The 20,255-nt window shown below is 36.7% G+C and overlaps 2 protein-coding genes across 2 annotated transcripts; both read right to left on the bottom strand.

Moving 5' to 3' along the window:
* Nucleotides 1–339: 339 nt before the first annotated feature.
* Nucleotides 340–14,761, bottom strand: LOC141830759 (uncharacterized). Its single transcript, XM_074718183.1, has 11 exons — nt 14,539–14,761; nt 13,732–13,793; nt 12,503–12,639; nt 7,624–7,682; nt 6,980–7,003; nt 4,247–4,329; nt 4,107–4,171; nt 3,897–3,946; nt 2,680–2,781; nt 1,578–1,637; nt 340–823 (listed from the first exon to the last, which is right to left on the bottom strand). Exons 1-11 carry the CDS (start codon nt 14,539–14,541, stop codon nt 707–709), a joined length of 762 nt encoding a protein of 253 aa, XP_074574284.1. The 5' UTR covers nt 14,542–14,761; the 3' UTR covers nt 340–706.
* A 2,086-nt stretch (nt 14,762–16,847) lies between these two features.
* On the bottom strand, nt 16,848–18,570 carry LOC141831014 (cytochrome b561 and DOMON domain-containing protein At5g47530-like). Its single transcript, XM_074718465.1, has 3 exons — nt 17,863–18,570; nt 17,455–17,709; nt 16,848–17,376 (listed from the first exon to the last, which is right to left on the bottom strand). Exons 1-3 carry the CDS (start codon nt 18,472–18,474, stop codon nt 17,083–17,085), a joined length of 1,161 nt encoding a protein of 386 aa, XP_074574566.1. The 5' UTR covers nt 18,475–18,570; the 3' UTR covers nt 16,848–17,082.
* Nucleotides 18,571–20,255: the final 1,685 nt, after the last annotated feature.

Genomic DNA, 20,255 nt, shown 5'->3' with positions numbered 1-20,255 from the left:
GAGGGGATTAGATCAGTCGATTTCAAAATATCAAATATAACAATTCCCTGTTTTCTATTATTTAGTTTTCCAAATAATACGTTTTGAAAGATCAAACTACCATTTTTTCCCTAAAAAAATTATTTATTACCGAATGGTGTTAAAAATTTTAATGATAAATAATTATCATTTTCTTTTACAATTTTCATATTCCTTTTTAAAGTGATAAAAATTGGCAAAAAAGACTACGCAATCAAACAGAAGGCAAGAATAATGAAGGGCTATCATTTTAGGGACGATGAAATGGGAAACTTTGCAGAAACTAAAATAAAATTCAATTCCAGACAGTAAATAACTAAGTGTCAAAATGCAATTTTATTTTCAGATTGAATAGTCCGCCCCATCGTTATAACTTTAGAATAATGGACTCTTAACTAAACTTTTTCATTTGCAATCACACGCAGTAAAGAACAGAGAAGCAACAACACAACACAAGGCAATACAAACCTACAATAACCAGAAGATGTGACAAACAAATGGCCGGTTAAAAGTGTTTCTTCATCATGCTTCAGTCTTATACGTTTATATCTCGAAAGGGCGAGATTTGGAAAGCTTTTCTTGCCTGTTTTGAATGAGGACCAAACCCAGAGCAGAATGATTTCATGAATGATGAGTCTCAAGGCGAAGAGAAGAATTTGTAAAACCACCAGTATGAATATATGGTTTCTCAATTTCGAGGAGGACGCTGGACGATTCCATTTTCAGTCAAGTATTCCACAAATTCATCTATCAAATAGGGCCAAGCACCTTCTTCATCATAGTTGGAGAGTTGAAGATCGATAGTCTAAAAAAGAACACATCAAAATTTAGGCATCAGGACAGATAATAACTTCTGATTACACTAAAACTTATAGATCCACTCCATATGGTAAAAAGTAAGAACTACTTGACAGAACCAATTTGAATAACCCCTGATAGTGATAGGATGGCCACAGGAAGGGCCTTCTGTTATGAACCATCTACAGGAGTGATATTGACTTTTATGGGTTGCAAATGAGAAGCTTGCAAGGATATAATAAACAACTCCGCAGAAAAAGATAGATTTAAACATGACATGCTATAATTATCCACAAATTTTGAATAGTGCAATTAGTTTCACTCGTCGAAAGTGAATGGGGTATAGTATTGGGATGTTTCGATTTGATTAAGTCTGCATTTACTGCCTGCTGCAACATGAATGTACCAATGCAGTTCCCTGGTTTAAAATATGTCCGGAACTCCTCAAGTCCCAAACAGACTTCAATATTCATGACTAAACTGGCAACCATCTATAAAAATGCATCGAAAGTAGACACGGCTCCCACACAAAATCTAAATTAGAAAATGAACTCAATAAAAAAAAAAAAAGGGCAGCCCGGTGCACGAAGCTCCCATCATAGAAAATGAACTCAATATGGGACAAATATCTAATGGAACTCCATATACACTACTAAAGAAATTCAAGATAAAATACTGATCACGGCAAGCATCATCCTAAAATATGTACGCACACCATTAAGAATTACATGTCTGAATGGAAATTACAAGTACTTGCATACCTTAGCAAATTCCAGTAACTGAGACCAAGTATCCCTTGATATTGCTTTGTTATGTTTTAGCTGATAACGAAAATTGAAAAAAGAAAATCAAACGAAATAGCCATGCACTCAATATGCGATGAAGAAACTGTTATTTATGAAGATCAGCATCATCAAAGTGATGGTAGAGGCATAAAGGGAAACTGAGTTAGTAAAATGTCTACAAAGAGCAACTTCGGCAAAACTGATGCAGAACCAAAACAACCATTTGTTGTGGTATTTGCATATGAAAATCAACAAAAAACCATCTTTAGTGGAATGTCACAGAAGTTTTAGACTACATTGTGAGTTTTACTACCACAATCACAGAATTACAAAACCAACCAACCAACCAAAGAAGTTAATCTGCTAAAAGAAAAATCACACGAAGCTTCTATATTTTCCATTTATTAAATAGACATATTTCTAAGATTCACCACTTTGAATTACTAGCCTAATCTAATTTTTTTCACATACAAACCCAAACATAGAAAACTGTACTTCAAATCATTCTTAATTTTGTTAATTACATACATATATTCAAAATTATAATAAAATCAAAAAATAATTATGATGGCTTTCATGAAAAATGAAAATGAAGATGGAGGTGCAATCATAAACATCTCATGAAGATTAGCTAATCAGAGAAGTCAAACTACATTACTATTGGTTGAATTATTTTAGGTAAATGTTTTCTAGACAAGTTCAAGGTGCTACAATATAATCCTGACCTTTTGGTAATTCTATAACAATATAGACTCACAAATATTAAACAAGAGAATAAAACTGTGAGATTTTCATCAACACTTTTAGTGCTTTCTGCTACTGTTAAAAATTAGACTCTAGGATGACCTGTCTTTCCTATGCCTCATCAGTTTACTTATTTTGGAAATGATCTTAACTTCTAGTTCAGATACCAAACAAACCAAAAAAAGTGAAAATTCATCCATGCCTCCGGTGTAACCAATGATCATCTAGTACATTGAATCATACTCTTAACATGTATGTCAAACCAAATTATGCTAAAGGCATGAGACTTCTTCATGTTGAGTAGTCTGATTCATCACTGGTGACAGTTTCATACCTGTAAGAATTGACACCAATGATCAACTAAAGGCCAATGCCATTCTGCAAATAGCAACTGCCACATGCCAATAGCTGTCTCTAGTGCTAAAGATTTTTGTCCCTGCAAAAGAATAGAACAAAGAAACTCCTACTCTCAACAACTTGCACAACCAAATTATAAAAGGGCCTCCTCATACACGATGGATAAAATAAGAGCAAAATTATAGTAAGATGGAAGGATGTTATGTTGCCAAAAGAACTATGGTGGAATTCTTTAACAGTATGGTTTATCACTACGGTTATCAACTTTAGTGTAAACCTAACATGTTTTTATATTTTATGTAACAATCTAAAAAGTTGGGCACCTTTAATAAATAGGCTCAGGTTGATAACATCATCGTTTACAGATGTATTAAATGCATATCTTGTTACTATGTACCTGAAATGAGTTTATATACAATATTTAGGGCATTTTTATTTCCTTTTTAGCTTAGTTAAAATCCAATATTATGATCAAAATGTATATTATTCAATGGCTACAATGAGATTGCAAAAAGTAATCTAGTTTATAAGTTTCACAATTGTGTGATTTTGAAAATCATGCTAAACCATGGACCACTCACTCAGTATCGGCCAATTCAAGAGATATCTAGGACCTATCCCATTCTTAACATCTGATCGATTCTTTTCACCTGATCTAGGGAAAGTAGAATTTTTACAAGTTCATCCAGAAGTATAAAAAATACATGTTAAATTCACAAACTAATGGATCCACAAAAATGTTAGTGAAACTTACAAAAAAGCACATAGATTATCACCTTGAAAATGAATAACTAAGTAATCAAATGCGTGTGTAAGACTTGAATCCCACATGGTATATACTTGCTCTTTGTCCTTCAAATGACTTCGAAAACAGCTTTCAAACAAAGTGAACCAGTCCCACAAAGTGTAAAAGTTCTTTTCTACATGCACTATAGTTGTTTAAATGATTGTTTTTATACATATCATGCTATTCATACCATATTGATTCAGTTTATCCAATGAAAAGATACACAACTCGCAGTTCACATAATATTTCTATTGCATCCCTAACAGAAGATCATGAAGAATAAAGTTGGCCATGCAATACAAGTTATTAGCAAGTCATCACTATTCCATCAATAATGAAGCCATAATATTCACTGGGAATATACAAACGTGTTAAACAGTGCCCATATTAGTAGAGATTGGGCATACCTTTTCTTTAGCCCAGCCAAATGCGAAGTTGTATATTTCTCGAAATCTTTCTAGAAGAAACAGAGACAAGAAACTGACTATTAGAAAGCATAGATAACTTTTTTTGGTTTTCATTAAATAAGAAAAGCTATGAATTTTCAACATGACAAGAAACCAAATATTGTAAATAACTTGTGATATGTGAGATGGAATAGAATAAAAAATACTAACGGTCATCTCTTAGCTCACTACGCATGTATGGCAACTTCTCACGAAACTTTTCAATTGTATCTATCCTGCATCAAATAGTTATACCGTCAGCACAGCTACTAACCATCATTCACACAACTAATCAGCAGAACAAAGGTTACCCAAGTGATTGTAATCCACCAATGAATTCTTGCCGTGAAAATTCACACATCGTGGCAGCTTTCATGTGCCAAGATACAACTAACTGCATAACAGTATTAAATACAAGCAATTGTAATATACAAGATACAATATGAAATCAAACCTTTAGATTAGTAATATTCAAGATACCATATGCTTAGTTGAACGCAAATGGTCAATCATATCAATCTTAAGACAATCACAACAAGACAGAGATCTGATTGGCAGAGTCGGTTGTCTTTTTCTGAATGCAGTTGATAGGCATATAGAGATAGAGAAGCAGCAAGGAAAGGAGGGAAAAAAGGGCATACAGGCCTGAGCACAAAATGTAGAGTGCACATTAGATGAGAATTCACCAATAACTAGCTCAGGTCCATGAGCTATTAAATTCCATGTTTTTGTTCAAACAAAAGAAATGGAAGGTATTCCATGTGTTTTTGACTGCTAATTTTCTAAGAGTTGGAGATTAATGATTCATGTTTGTGCTGGAATTTATATTAAAGCAATCCTACTGAGGTTCCGGCATATTGCAATCTTATCCCTCCTTTTGGTTAGCACTTAAATGGATTTGAAGGTTATGGAAGATTTTACGTTTATTATCTTTCAAACTACATGTTTGAACTAATTCTTGCATTGAATAAATATAATTAATTTAATCAAACTTGTTAAGAATATAATGTACAAATTAAGTTTATTAGGAATATAAATACACAAATTGGTCAATTTCCTAAATGCTTTTGGCGTAAGTGGTTAACCAATCAATTTTAACATGATTCAAGAGCAAGAGATCCACAGTTCACATTCTTCCTGGGTTTGGCCCAATCAAATGAAAAAGACACACCCACAAAGAAGTGGGACTACTGTGAATATAAATATATAAATTGGTCTATTTTGTAAAAGCCAGAACTTTTAGAATAAGTGCTTAACCAATCAATTTTTAACAAATCTCAATATCAAGTTGTCATAAAAAAATCACACACTAGAAAATTTTGAACTTGTAAATGAAGGCAATTAGCAAATCTTTCAACCTAAACAACCTAAAACTCGACCACTAAGTGCATCTAGATCAAGGAGTCCAATTCCAACTAAATTGTAATATTTGAAGCATTTTCAACTGCCTAAAAAGTGTTTATTAGCATCAATTAAATTGACTTGACTCAAGTACCGAGTTTAGCAGAAAAAAACCATTTGCACCAGATGTGTTGTTAAAATTGCTAGGGCACTGGGGTAGTCATCCAACAAGGAAAAGCTAGGGCTGAGCATCTCACTATTATCCCAGTCGGGTGCTACCTAGGTGAATGCTTTATAAGTTAATCTACAGTTGCATAACACCTAGTATTTCACTCTCCTGCACAAAGAACATCATGGGCTCTCAATTCTTGATATCCATGAGAAACAAGAAATAGGAAACACTTGTACTTACAAGAAACAACATTTCTCAGTAATATCAGGAAAAAATTCCTGTGGACGACTCCTTGTCCTATGCATCAACACTGTCTACAGACTACAACCTGCAGGCTATGGAAGCATTGCAAGCCAACATTGCATCCTACCTAAGCAAGTGGCAATGCACCTCTCTGATATTGCTACCAACCACAGAAATATGACCTCTCTGAGATACAAGGTTCAAGCCGGAAAGGTATGAAGTTGGCTGAAATTGGACACATTGAGCAATTTACTTCATACCTAGTATTCCGTCTGGTTATCGATTTCCAGTTAGATTTGATTCTACTTGTATACATGAATGTCAATACGAGTCACTGAATATTTCAGATTAAATAAGCAGAGGTTGATGTTCACTGTTCACTTCCTCTTGTATTCTTCTTTGTTTATTCCTTTTTTGCTTGTTCTTTGGTTTTCTGAAGTGCTTTTCTAAAAAAACTGCATTTGTTTTTAGCTTCTAACTGTTTTTAGTCCATCTAGCTAGGTTTTTCCCCTCATTTTTCTGGTTGTTACTCCGTTTTTTCTTCTGATTTCTTCTCTTCTAGCTTATGCTACATACCTTATGGTGCAAATACAACAAGAGGACCATTTAAAAATGAACTGAAGAAGAAACACATAAATCAGTTTAGAATCTAAATATGATTTATTTTTTATTCCACTTTTATTATATAGCCAATTCATCTAATCTAGTTTGCTTGAATCTCAATCACCATCAAGCAAAACTCAATTTGTTTGTAGACATATACAGAGATGTTATGAACATTTAAAAAAGTAAATGTCCAGTCATAAAAAGTGTCACAGACCAGCATTGATAGTTAACAACATAACATGAACATGCAAGAAAAGAAAGTGAAAATATTCACAGTTGAGACAATCTCTCTTACAACTACAAATATCTCAATGAAGCTTAAGACAATATAATCATGAACATTCCCAACATTTGGATGCACCAACATCAAGATATGTCCCAGAGTCCAGACGCATGCTCATAGGACCATAACAGCTTATTCACTGTTGCAACCATCATAGCAAATCATGAAAAATTTTCCACTAAAATAGCAATCAAATAATAAGGAATTGCTAACTCCAAATTTAAGAATTGAAACATGAAAATAGAAAATTTTATCCATCAACAAGAGATGAGAGAAAAAAACAAACTATTAAGATAAATCACCAGACACAAAAAACTTAAAAGACTAATGGAAAAAATTTCATTACTCAAATTCAATACCAGATAGCAAAATGTTCTTCTGCATCATAAATACACTCACCGTAACAATATCTTGAGGATCCACCTGCAACAATTAGGACTATGTTACTAGCCATATGAAGAAGATAATTTTAGAAGATTAGCAATGCAAATGAATTGCTTGCAAGATAAACTGACAGAGGAAGATAAAAACACAGTTTGTAAATGTGAGATATAATTTATACCTCATGAAGTGTTTAACTTAATTTATTCTCAGGAGCAAATTCACATGATTGAGTTCAATGCAAGTTTCATGAAAACCAATAAATTGAATAAAGAAAATTTTCAACATCAATAAAAAAACATTCACAATTGTAGATATTTTCTTTAATCATTGAGGAAGTAGGATTATCAAGAAAACAGCCCAATCAACAAAAAATGTTACAACACAGCCACAACCTAGTTCAGTATGCTATGAAAAAAAATAGAATGGATAAATAGCCATCAGCCCCAAAAAACATTAAGTAGAAAATATTTATTTGTAGTCAATAAGCATCATGATTGCAATTCATCAATTGTCTTATCGCCATCAAATCAATGTCAAACATCCCAGTCAAAGATAGTGAAGTTCAAGAAGAATGGCTAGAAGCCACTTCAAAAACACTGACAGAATTTACTGATGCACAAAAACAGCATGATATGACAAACACCTTAACCAAATCTTACTTGTAAATCAGTGCAAAGAAGAGAAATCCCATCGACCACTATCATATCAATATATGGATCTGCAACAAATAAACAAGTTTCTTCTTAACAGGAACAACCAATTTGCAAAATTAGATATTATGGTAGTAGAATAGATGAATAATGATTCATGTATGCATGATGATGCTTGTTATTTTTTCTGGCATGCATACTACAATATATCCTTGATATCAATCAATTTTGAGGAAAAATAACTGTTGGTTCTGCTGCTGAATAACTAGCTCAAATCTAGAAAATAACTGTTAGTTCTACTGCTGAATAAATAAGATTGTTGAATGTTTTTAGCTGCACAAATCAACAATTAAGGAGATTGTTTCAAGGATAGTGGGCTATGGCCACAACTACAGGCACTAATAGCAATGATAATGACATCAACAACTGCAACTTTTATGGTTGAGTTCACATAAATTTAGTTCTTTGGGTATCTCTTAAACAGATTAAGCATGTAGCTCATATTTTGTATCCAATGAAGTTTACCTTAATTCTCTTACCGCTCTTGGCATTAAGTAATATTTCACATCCCAAACCACCAAGTCATATATGTACCAATAAAGGTTGCGCCTCGGGAGTCTTAAGAAAAATTGAACACCTTTTCGAAAGGGTTTGAATAACTAGAGTCAACAGATTCAAGGTTTTCTTTCCTTTCTTTACTAAGGGAAAAAATTAGAATGTGAACTTTATTGTATTCAACACATAAAACCATCCATCTGGGTGTAAATAAACTGAAGGTTAATGTCTCAATGGTGTTTTTGATGCAAGAGTGCTTCCCTTCCATTTTCACACAAGCTCCAGCAATAGTAAATCTGAGGGGTGAAAGGCCATTTATCCTTTCATTTGCACTTGTAGCTGTGGCAAAATCTAACTTGTGAAAGAACTAAAAGGCCATTTCTGTAAGCTGTGTGGAAAGGGCATGCAGATTTTGTTCCATTCATAGAGAGGACTTGGGAAAGAAGCAAGCCACTTTTACAATGTTTAAACACACTAAGGGATGGGCTGAAAATTTGGAACAAAAACCCATTCAGAAATATTCACTAGAGAAAGAATTGAAATTACTAGCGAGAATAGGTGGGAGGATTCAAGAAAGATTATAATGAGGAGAGGACCTGTTCTTGGCAGATCAGGATAGAACACTAGCAGAGGAGGCACTCTGGTATCAAAAGGCCTGTGCAATTGAGTTCAATTAGGAGACAGAAATACAAAGTATTTCTGAGACTATAATTAGAAAAAAAAATCTTCACATAAATGTTCTTAAGAATGATGTTGGTGAGTGGATACATGATCAGGAAGTGCTGAAAAAGTGGGCTTTGGTTCATTTCTCAGATCTGTTCGCTTGGAGGAGAAGACATCTCATGTGGTTTCCTCAAACTTGTTTCCGGAATGAAGGGATGAATACCCTCGAGTGGCAACTTCATTTGATGAGCAAAGTTTGGGAAACAGTGGAGAAGATGGCTCCTTACAATGCATCGAGCCCGAATGGTCTCCACACATTTTTCAAGGACAATTGGTCCATTGTTGGAAAGGACACTTTCAACCTACAGCAGAAGGTTTAAAAAGGGGAAGCAAGTGTAGCAAGCCTCAATAAAACCAACTTAATCCTTTTGCCAAAAGTGGACTCACCAAAGAATACGAGTCAGTTTAGAGCTATAGGCTTATGCAACGTGATCTCACAAATACAATTGCAAATAAGTTGAGACCTGTCAGGAAAAACTTATCTCACCTTGCCGATCCAGTTTTGTGCTCGGTCATCACATCCAAGACAATGCAATCATTCTTCAAGAGTTGATCCATAGTTATAACTAGATACATTGAAGGAAAGGGGGTTATGTTTATGAAGATTGAGTTGGAAAAGGCTTATGATAGACTTAATTGGGAGTTCATGTAGGAAGTCTAAGAGCTAAAAACATTTCAAGCAAGTTAGTGGAGGTCATAATGGAGTGTCTCCGTTGGTGCAATTGGCTCCTGGTCAAGGTTGACCAAGTCTCGGGTTTTGATGTTTAAAAAATATAGTTCAACGATATGTTGTGTTTGAACAATATGTGTGCTTGAGCAATATATTGTTTATCTCAGTTGGTAGAATGTAAGACTCAACTTTGCAGTCGCAAGTTCGAGTATCACAGTCCAAGTAGGTCAATGTTGATCGAACACTTGGTTGATAGGAAGTCCAAATGGGTCAAGGGTAAGCATACGTTTAACCGATGGATATATTCGCTTGAATAATGTGTTGGTAGTGGAACTGCAACCAATATTGGCAATGAAAGTCCAAGCAAATCAAGGGTAATTGGATACTTAGCAGGTATTAAAGTCCCGAGGAGTAGACTCTAGGCAAATGGAAGGCCTAACTAGTCGAGGTTGACTTAAGGTTGGGCAAGTGGAAGTCATGGTAGATTAAGGTTGACCTGAGACCGGGCAAATAGAAGTTCTAGTGAGTCAAAATTGCCCTGAGGCTGAGCAAATGGAAGTTGTGACAGCTCAAGGTTGCCCTAAGGCTGGCAAGTGGGAAGTCCTACTAAATTGACGTTCGCCAAATACTAGGTAAAGATAAAGTCTTGGTAGGTCGAGGTCAAAATGTATTAGGTAAACATCGAAATCTTTTACCCCGATTTGGACGTATTCATATGTTGATTGGTTTATCGATTGACTAGGCTTGAGTTTATCGCGATTGCATTATCTGTTGACTGAATCTTCTACTGATTGAGTCATGATAATTTATCATTATTTGTCTGCACCATTAGTTGACTATTTTACTCTTAATCCGACCAAACCACAACTTCCTAGATTTAGGTTTATGAATCGACTACCCCACTTCACTAGTCGATTGACACTGATTTTAGCCACACCAAGTCTAATCTATTGGGGCAAGAGATCCCTTGTCATAATCAGTTAATAGATGAGCAAGTCCAAATCTAGTCGACTTATAAGTTATTTCCAGACTAATAAATTATTTGCAGCCAACTTATAAATTATTTTCAGTTAACTGATATAGTCAACTAATATGGTAAAATCAATTGATTGATTAACTTTTGGACTTGACCAAGAGACTTATAAAAGCATATTTTGAGGAGTTTTTGGAGATAACTCTCCATTCCATAAAGAATGTTACTGCATTTCAGAACCATTGTGAGCAAGAACAATCAAGGTTGTCTTGTGTGATTTTTATTTCCTGTACTAATTTGTCGGAATTGCCACTATGAAAGCATAATTTGTTGCTATAAGAATGGGTTTCTCTGCCTCCAAAAGGTGTTCGAATAGAAAATATAGTGGCAATTCCGATAGTGATCACTAACGGATCATAGGTCATGAAGTAGGAATTGGACGTTAGAAACCACATAAATTGATTTGCATTTTTGTATACGTGTGCTTTTATGCTTGCTATTTTTCTATATTTCCACTATGCAATTAACAAATTGTAGAGATGAGCACAATCAAACAACAAAAATGATACGCACCTATTCACCCTCTCTACTCGCGACATACAATCCAATAATTTCTACACTGTCCTGTAAAATACTCTAGAGCGAAGACAAAGGAGTTCAAACCTTCATGGAGGCGTTCGACAAGGTTGCACTCTTTTTCCTTATATTTTCATCTTATACTTGGAAAGATTATGTCGGGTAATAAAGCATCAACAATCATCTAAATAATAAAGGGATAAAGGGATGTCAAGCTTGGCTGATCTAATCCAAAGCTCACTCATCTTCTTTTTGAAAATGACATCATTTTGCCTAGCAAAGCATCTAGCAAGTAAATAAAATTAGTTACGAAAACCATGGGCTGGTTTTCCAAGGCATCAGAGGAGAAGGTGAACCCAATAAAGTCTATAATCTTCTTCTCTAAGAATGTCTTGAAAGACACAAGAACCAATATATCTAGGCTTGCTGGTCTCAAGGAAACAAAGCAGCTAGGTAGGTACTTGGGTTTCAAGTTCATCAATGGGAAAAGACCTAAACATCAAAACCAAGACAAAGTTGGCAGTCAAAGCTAAGCTCTTGGGCTGGACAGCTAGTTGTTTGCCCATGGTAGGGAGGATCACTTTCGCCCAGACGGCGATCATGACCATTCTGACTTACACGACAAATGTAAGTAAAATCCCTACACAACCATGTAGACTAGAGAAGCTAAGTAGAGACTCATATGGGGTGACAAAGCTCAAGAGAAGAAGGTACACATAATTAGTTGGGAAAAGATCACAAGACCAAAGATGAAGACAGATCGAGTTTGGGGAACTTAGAGGATCACAATTCAGCTTTAATAGGGAAGTTGTCCTTTAACAAGTTAGCAAATCCTAATGATCTATGGTTGCAAATGATGGCCAGAAAGAATGGAAGATCAGGAGCCCCACAAGCTTTCAAAGGAAAGGTTGTTGATTCAGACATCTGGAAAGCAGTGTGTGAGGCATAAAAAGAAGTGGAGAGCAGCATATGGTTGCAAGTGGGTGACGGGAACAATACTAGATTTTGAGCAGACTATTGGCTGCTACATGGGATTCCTCTAAACTTCTTAGCACTAAAACATCTTACTAGGGGAAAACAACAATCTGAGAGTGACAGACATGCAGGATGAAGAATGAAACTAGAGTGGAAAGAATTTCTAAATAGACTCCCGGCAGGCATGCTTATCAAGTTGGTATCCAAGATGCTTAATCAAACAATAAAAGAATGGTCAAGCATATGTCCAGGACTTACATACTTCGGCTCTCATATTGCAGATGCCTTGTAGTTTTATTTGGGAAACCAGAAAGTAGAAGTTGAGTTATAAACAAAAATTTATATGAAATCAACACAAATGAGCTTGTTAAAATGCTTTCACAACACAAACAAAAGCTGTCCAAGAAAAAACTAGCCTTTGTATCTATTATAGAGCTCTTCAAGATGTCTTGTATCAGTGGCAGTTCTAATATGTGGTTGGCTGTAAAACATGTCAAAAGCCCCCTCCAACTGCCAATCACTTGCCTTCAAAGCCTGAAGAGCAGCTTTCTCACTACAAAATTGGCAAAATTAGCTTATAGAAGTTAAAATATTAAGCTATAAGAGATAATCGAAAAGGGGGGCAAGGATACTACAGGTATATGTAAAGTGCCTTAAACTTCCTGTTCCAAGTAGAGTATAAAAATTATTGTATAAAACACAATTTATTGAATTGAAAAAGATTGCCAACATGAGCTATTTAAGTAATAGCTATATTCCAGGAGGAATCTCAACTTGAATTAACACAGAGCATGTATTATGAATTCTGTAAACGGCATCATATCATATTAAATACAATATGTTCTTTAATTAATGTAATGAAAATTTTAAATCGTGATTTTTTTTCTCAGGAAACAAGCATGAAGTCTCATTCTGAATGCACATCAAAGTATGGAACATTGCCAGAAAGGAGAACACACAAATAGTCTCATCTGGGATTGGAATCAATTTACCAGTATTTAAACCAGGGATGGATGAATATATATTGTCTTGCAGTTGCTCTTTATGAAAATATGAAAAGCTGGCCTAAATATGCAATATTCATGATTAGTTTCAGCAACAACAGTATCAGCTGTTTGAGTTAACAAGACATAAATGTGCAGCACATTGTTCATAGCAAACAGTTAAGAATAGCTTAAATTGGATGAAGGTATCAATCAAGAAAAAAAATCAAAGGTGTAATAGCCAAAGATTGTATCAAAAAGTGGATAATTGTAAACCATGAGTAACTGAAAGAACATGATCAAGCAATGTTATAGAAGAAAGGGCTCTGCTCCATGGGTCCTCTGCCATTGAATTATAAGTGAGAAATAATGAAATATCCCCAGTCAAAGTACCAGTAGTTAATTTTTTTCCTTTCATCCGTGTTTATCTTCACACCATTAATCATGTTTGAATGAATCAAAACGTCTATTTTTTAGGTTGATGCACTCTGAGGAAATATCAACCAAGGGAAATTGGAGAGAAGACAGGCATTTTTCATTTTTAACCACAAACTTCTAGTCCACGGTAAAAAATTAAATTGAACTTGGTAGTATTAACAAAAAAAAATAGAACTTTTCAATAATTTAAAGATCAAGATGAATATCGTTAGCACAAATTTTACCTGGTTCCAGTTATAGCCATGAACTGTTGAACTTTATCCCTGTGTCCTCTTCCCAACTTGTGCTGTTGAAGTTCAGAATTATGGACTTATTTAATCAATGAGAAGCAATTTAAATTTCAAGACTATAACTGATTTACAAATGCCTGCAATATCACCCGCAATATCAAAATTACAAATGCCACCAGCTCAAAAGCACCAAAAGCAACAGAAATGTTCCACGACACCAGCAACATCAAGTTAAGCATCTGCCAACTTGATTTTTTTTCACAGGGAGAATAGATGGGGGAAAAAACAGGCAAGTCTCATTCTTTCTGGTTAACTACTTACCCAAAGTCATGACAACATTTTAGTTATCACTAATTACAACAGTACAATTTATCAATTACTAAAAAACACAAATGCTACGCCGAAAAAAAAAAGACATTTAAATTTTCCGAGATAGAGAAACTTATCACTATCCTTGAGGTACTAATACAAAGCACGACTCTACCTGTCAACTCTATGCTTGCCCTGATTATTCAAACGATACGAATTCCAATCAATTTCCAGAATCAACAAATTTGATAGTATCATAAGTCGATATACACCTAGAAACCAACCTTAACAGGAAAAAATCACTATTTTGAAACCCCAGAAGACGACATGAGAGCAGCGATGAAAGAATAGGAACAAAATTGACCCAAACCAAAAAAAAAAACCTCGACCTTAAAAAAGAGGCCAAAAAATGAGGACAAGTAATCAGAAGCCATGAGAAAGAACCGAATGCTGCGTCGAGTAGGAGAAAAACTAAAGAAAGGGGATTCTGACCATTTTGAGACAGCGAGTAGAACCCTAACTCCTGCTTTTTTTTATTTAATCGAGGTGGAATCAACGGAAAGAGAGGCTTCGAAGAGAGGAACGCTAGGGCTTTGTCGGAGACTCTCCTTTCTCGTCACCCTTTCCTCTCTCCTTTCGCCGTCTCCTTCCTCTTCGACCCTTTTGCCTTTTCGCACTCTCTCCTCTCTCTCGCTCTCTCTCTCTCAGCCGGAGCTTGTGGCGGCTTCAGGAAGGAAGTAGAGCGATCGGGATAACTTGCAAAGACTAAAATACCCTGCTTTGTCCGATTAAACATTGAATCTGGACAGGGGCAATATTGTAAATCGGCAGGCTCTTACTTTCTCGCTGTAAGCCACGAGTTCTCGACGGTGCGTGAAGAATGATCCTGTCGGTTGATCCTGTGATGAACACCAAAGAGGAACGACACGTGGCTTGGACCCGCGACCATGGTCCACACACGGAAGCATACAGATGATTGATATGTTTTGATTCATCATTCTACCTTGAATAAAATTCAGACTTATTTCATGGAGAATTTTGAAGGAATTAGGCTTGGGCCTTATTTTCATTTTAAAATGATAAATTAAAATGATGAATATAAAATAAAATCATAAACATAACTATCGGGATGGTTACGGGTTGATATAATTCACTCTAAAAGGTTAAGATCTGATCTGATTGAAAATGATACGTGGAACAGAATACTGACTCCATAACTGATTAACTTGGTTATAACTCCATGTCCAAATTCTATACTCATGCTTCCTACCCTAACAAAGTGGTCGAGCTTCGACTCGACAACCAGCTCAACTCTAACTCTCTGATGCAGCAATCAATTTGACTTGAAATGTAACATCTGACTGCTCCACTCGAGTTCAACACAAGCTCTGAGTCCTGACCTTCCAATCAAGTCTCCACTCTCCTCGAGCTCTATTTCGAACTGCATCTCGACTTCTAATCTTGAGCAGCCTCAACCTAAACTCTCTTTGTCGCCTGAGCTCCATCTATCTCATGCCCTACTCAATGCTCGACTGACTCTGTTCCTATCACCCTATCATTTAGTTTATCAAAATTGCTGTCAGAAAGACACATGCGATGATATAATATTTGACATAGTTCACTTATTGAAACAGTATGATTTATGACAACAAAGTTTGATGTCATACTAGATATGGGCAATACGATCTTTCATTATAGCGACGACAATGAGATATTCTCCTTGTCTCTGATAGGACATCTCCACTAATGTGGCATTCTTTTTATCGAAGATGGGACATCTTCTCTCGTGGTAACCCTATATAATAACCCGTCTTGGCACCGGTACAGATACGCTAGAATACACAAACATATTATTTTTCCTTTTTCTAGTCCTTCTTCATTTTTTCGGATGATTATCTGACTTGAGCATCAAAACGACTGAGCTAAAGAAATTCTGATCTCCATTCTCACCTCTTTTTTTTTCCGTATAGTTTGGTAATACATGAGATCTTAGTGTTTTTCTTTTTGAAATCGTTCGTGGGTACTATATGACTCTGTCAGCATATAAGTCAGATATCCGATTAAGTGATCTCAAACCGGAACAGAGATATTTAATTTCAAAAATATGAAAAATAAATAATAAATTTGGGAGATGCGAAGTGTTTTATTGAGTGGAAGGTGATATTCAATCATGCTCTTTTTAAAATTACAAGGAATAAATAACAGAGATTAATCTCCTTTATTCTCTCTCTCTCTCTGTTATTTCAATTCAAATATTACCCTCGTGATTATAAAATACTTTCATAATTAATTAAATATTTATTTTTTAATTTAAACTTTTTTTTATATGATCGGATTCTCCTTGTTTACTTTAGAAAGATTAAAGACTGGAACGGAGAAGGAAAGAGATTCACCGTAGAAAAAAAATCTGGAAATGATAAAAAAAAGAAAAAAATCTCAAGAGAATTGGAAAATAAAAAAGAAAAAAAAGCCGAAGGGAGAAAAAAAAAACTACGGACTCGTGCGAAGTCGTCGATCGCGGCCGCGCAAGGTCAACTAACGTGCGTGCAGGGCACCATTCGAGTTGCACGAGGCGACCACGGGCGCTCTACCAATAACGAAGCAGGTACGCCATTAATGTCTAATTGAAGAATCATATGGCTCGAACTTTGCTGCTAAACTCAATTAACATTTGTAGAGCACGTCTTCTCTAGTAGAGGGATTGTCGAGCTGTTCTGGTTGATCTTCAATAAATGTATTGGAAGAACATGGCGATCGAGATGCCAGTCATCCTGTTGAATCTGTGTTCTTAAGCTTAAACATGGAAAACAAAGGAAGAAGAAGAATGATAATAGAACTAAATCATGTAGTGTACAAGCATAAGTATAGCTGATGGCTGAAGCCATCTCTGCAAAAAGAATAAGCGACCTACAACAGACGACGATCTCCAAAAGTATCTGTATCTCTAAAGATCTAAAGTATGGTGGAGAACGCGTCGTCGTCTTTCTCTATCGTATGTCTACACCGTGCATGCAGCTGATCGATGCAGCTCTGGCTTCAAGCGTAGCCGTTTTCGCCATGGCCGGCATGGGGAGCCTTGGCGTCGCTGCTCCTCCTGGTGATGACGATGGGCCAGGTGACGGCTTCCAGCGCAAGCGCGATGGCGCCGAGGGTGGCGATGATGGCGATGTACGCGTTCTTCCACTTCTTCTCGGGGTCCAGGATGTCGAAGCCCTCGAAGATGTTGACGATGCTCATGATTATGACGCCGTAGCCGATCGCGTAGTGGTAGATGTTCCAGAAGAGTCTGTACTTGTGATCCTTGTTCGGTCTCAGGAACAAGGCGAACACCTGAGGAAGCTCTTGGTCGGTGAGAGTTCATAAGGGAGCAGACCGTGGAGGGGGAGGGTTTGTGGATTTGGTTGTTACCTGCAAGGTGGCGAGGGCGAAGATGGCGATGCCGAGGTTCCGGTGCTTGTGGTATGTGATTCCCTTGGAGTCGCTGCCGAGCTGGAGGCCGAGAATCCAACCGGAGAGGCCGATGATGTAGCCGGAGCACTGGCAGGCGACGTGGAGGTAGAACCAAGCGGGATCGGCGGACTTGAACACCTTCACGTACCTCGCTATGATGGCTCCGATGGGGAGGAGAATTCCCCAGCTGATCGCATTCACCACGCCGTGAGTCTGATGGGAATCAGCATGAAGCACAGTTCAGGGACAAGATCCATGACACAAAAAAGAAAAGGGGAAAACAAGAAGAAGAAGAATAGCGAAAGATCTGCATCGCAAAATGAGAAAGAAGGGGAAAAACAGAGCATGTTGAAATTGAAGACGTACGTTCTTCCGGTGGAGCCTCGGTATCCCTCCTGCGGAAGTCGACTGGCCGGATAGAAAATTCACCGACGACGTCGAGCTGAGGTGGTCGCTCGAATACGGGTGGTTGAACGGCACGCCGCCGTTGAACATAGTGGACGACTGCCACACCGTGCTCTGCGACGTCCGGTTCCCAGGGAGATCCAGCGAGGCGTAGATGGTGTAGTACCCGCCAGCGGAGGAGTACCCCACACTCCGGTTGTGCACCGTGAAGGTGAGGCTCCCGTCGGTGACGTCCGACGGCGTGACGCTTGTGTTGTTGAACATGGTGGTGTAGAGCGTGGGGGATCCGCCGGAGTGGAAGGCAAGGAACGCGTTGGCGCCGCTCATGCCTTGCGAGTCGGGGTTGATGGCCCAGGCGACCCACCCGCTGGAGGACTGCTGCGCGCGGTACGCGATGTCGACGGTGCCGTTGGACGGGTGGTAGGTATAGTGGAGCACGGAGTTGAGGACGGGGAGGGCGTTGCAGGCCCCGTAGCTCGAGAAGTCCACATCGTTGCAGCTCTGGGCGCCGGACCGCTGCTGCAGCGAGCAGAGGAAACAGAGGACGAGGAGGGCGGCGAGCTTCATGGTCATGGCTGGAGATCGTGCAAAGCTTAAGTTCCTGTGGTCGGGGATCGAGGAGGAGGATATAAAGAGGATGTGAACGAGAAGGAATTGTCGAATTGGTCAAGGAAGATTGTTTGTTCCGGCCGGCGTGGCTTCGTCTTCCTTTCCCACGCGGCTGTCTCTGTCAACTGCTCTCGTCTTCTCTGCCAACTACTTTTTTTTATATTCAAAACCTACCTCGTTGAATGAACCATCGTGACTGCAATGCCACAGCCGCCCCATAAAATTATGCGACGATTTTAATTCCGCGTTACCTACTTTTTATTTTTTTTTACTTCTCATTATAATTTTTAAAAATTATTTATGTATTTTAATTTACAAATCTAGTAAATAGGTAAAGCGATCATTTTAACTTTGACAACTCCCAAAATTATTTAAGATTTTTTTAAAAATTTAAATATTGGATATATAATATTAAGCATATAAAAATTTTTAAAATAAAAAAATTTAATTATTCATGAAAAAAATAAATATTTCTATTCCGGACACTTAAAAATGATCACATAAAAAGACACACAGTATATATAAATATATATATAAATTTCAAATATGTGATGCGATAGTGAAAAGTGAGATGGATTTTTTTAGATAACAAGAGTTCAAATCTGTAGATTTAAAATCTATATTTTTTGATTTATTCAGGTGATCAATAAACAAATTTATATAAAATTAGATTGATTATTTGTTCCTCTGAGACATAGTTGAGTTGGTTGCGATAGAGTAGAATTGTTGAAGTGGATAAGGATTGAATCTCGACGAAGTTGAGATAATACCTCAACTGCAGTTTTTCAATTTACCTCTTTACAGATGATCCGTTGGGCCAAAAGAATTTCTCATCATTCTTTAGAAAATAAAAAAGGACATTACATATGATAAACCCTAAATAAAAAAGGATGCAATTTACCTCCTCACAGATGATCGTGGATTTGGGGGTACGGATCCACCTTTTTGTAGAAGGGGTAGTCTTTACCCTAATTTTCCGGTAGTTGTTAGTTGAGTGGTTCAACTTCCCCAAACCGCAAAGCGAGGAGGTAACGCGAGTCTTACTTTATTATGTCTTTGTTCAAACTACTGTATTCTATCATTTGTTGAAGATTGACTTCCTTCATTTTTGTTTGGCACATGGAAAAAAAAACAAAGTAATGTTCTACAATTAGTTCACACGTTCTTGACCTGGCTAGTGGGTTGCAAAAATAAAATTCTCCAACTAACATTCATACATGTATACATATATGATTAATTGAATATCTAGTTAACATAGCTGACTCGAATTAATCATTATTATGCGTGTTTGACGGCTCGTGGTCTAACACTAACGATGATAATTTCCTCCAAATTTGATGGAGCATTCGATATCCGACTTGAATGGATGAAGAAAAGTATAGAAAATTTTTTTAACCAATTATAAATAATTGAGTAATTGGATATGAAGATTTTTTTGAATATGGATATGTTTTTATTAAATTATATATTTTTTTAGATATGATATTAATTTTAATATAATTTTATTAAATAATGATAATTTGATATAATGAAAAAAAAATTATTAATATAGAGGATATCTAATCCTTTCTTTCTGATAGGTACAAAGATAAGGATGAAAATTGAATATACAGTGAGGATGAGAAAAGAGGATATAGACTTCGATTTAAATCTGACTCATTGTCATTTCTATCCGACACTGTGACACAACATGTCCCATCATGAATTAAGCTAGCTAGATGGGAAAGGGTGGAGCGTGCGCCTAA

The sequence above is a fragment of the Curcuma longa genome, chromosome 6 (assembly GCF_044706935.1).
Source record: "Curcuma longa cultivar G26 ecotype Majalengka, Jawa Barat chromosome 6, ITB_CL_G26_1.1, whole genome shotgun sequence".
NCBI classification, from domain to species: Eukaryota; Viridiplantae; Streptophyta; class Magnoliopsida; order Zingiberales; family Zingiberaceae; genus Curcuma; species Curcuma longa.
This window is presented reverse-complemented; position numbering and strand designations above follow the sequence as displayed.

Coding starts and splice junctions, on each gene's coding strand:
- LOC141830759 (XM_074718183.1), bottom strand. Junction 2,782..3,896: donor TTGGCTGGGCTAAAGAAAAG/GTATGCCCAATC, acceptor ATTCTTTTGCAG/GGACAAAAATCTTTAGCACT. Junction 1,638..2,679: donor ATTGGTGTCAATTCTTACAG/GTATGAAACTGT, acceptor TTTCGTTATCAG/CTAAAACATAACAAAGCAAT.
- LOC141831014 (XM_074718465.1), bottom strand. CDS start 18,474: ATGACCATGAAGCTCGCCGCCCTCCTCGTCCTCTGTTTCCTCTGCTCG. Junction 17,710..17,862: donor CGAGGCTCCACCGGAAGAAC/GTACGTCTTCAA, acceptor GATTCCCATCAG/ACTCACGGCGTGGTGAATGC. Junction 17,377..17,454: donor TCGCCCTCGCCACCTTGCAG/GTAACAACCAAA, acceptor GAGCTTCCTCAG/GTGTTCGCCTTGTTCCTGAG.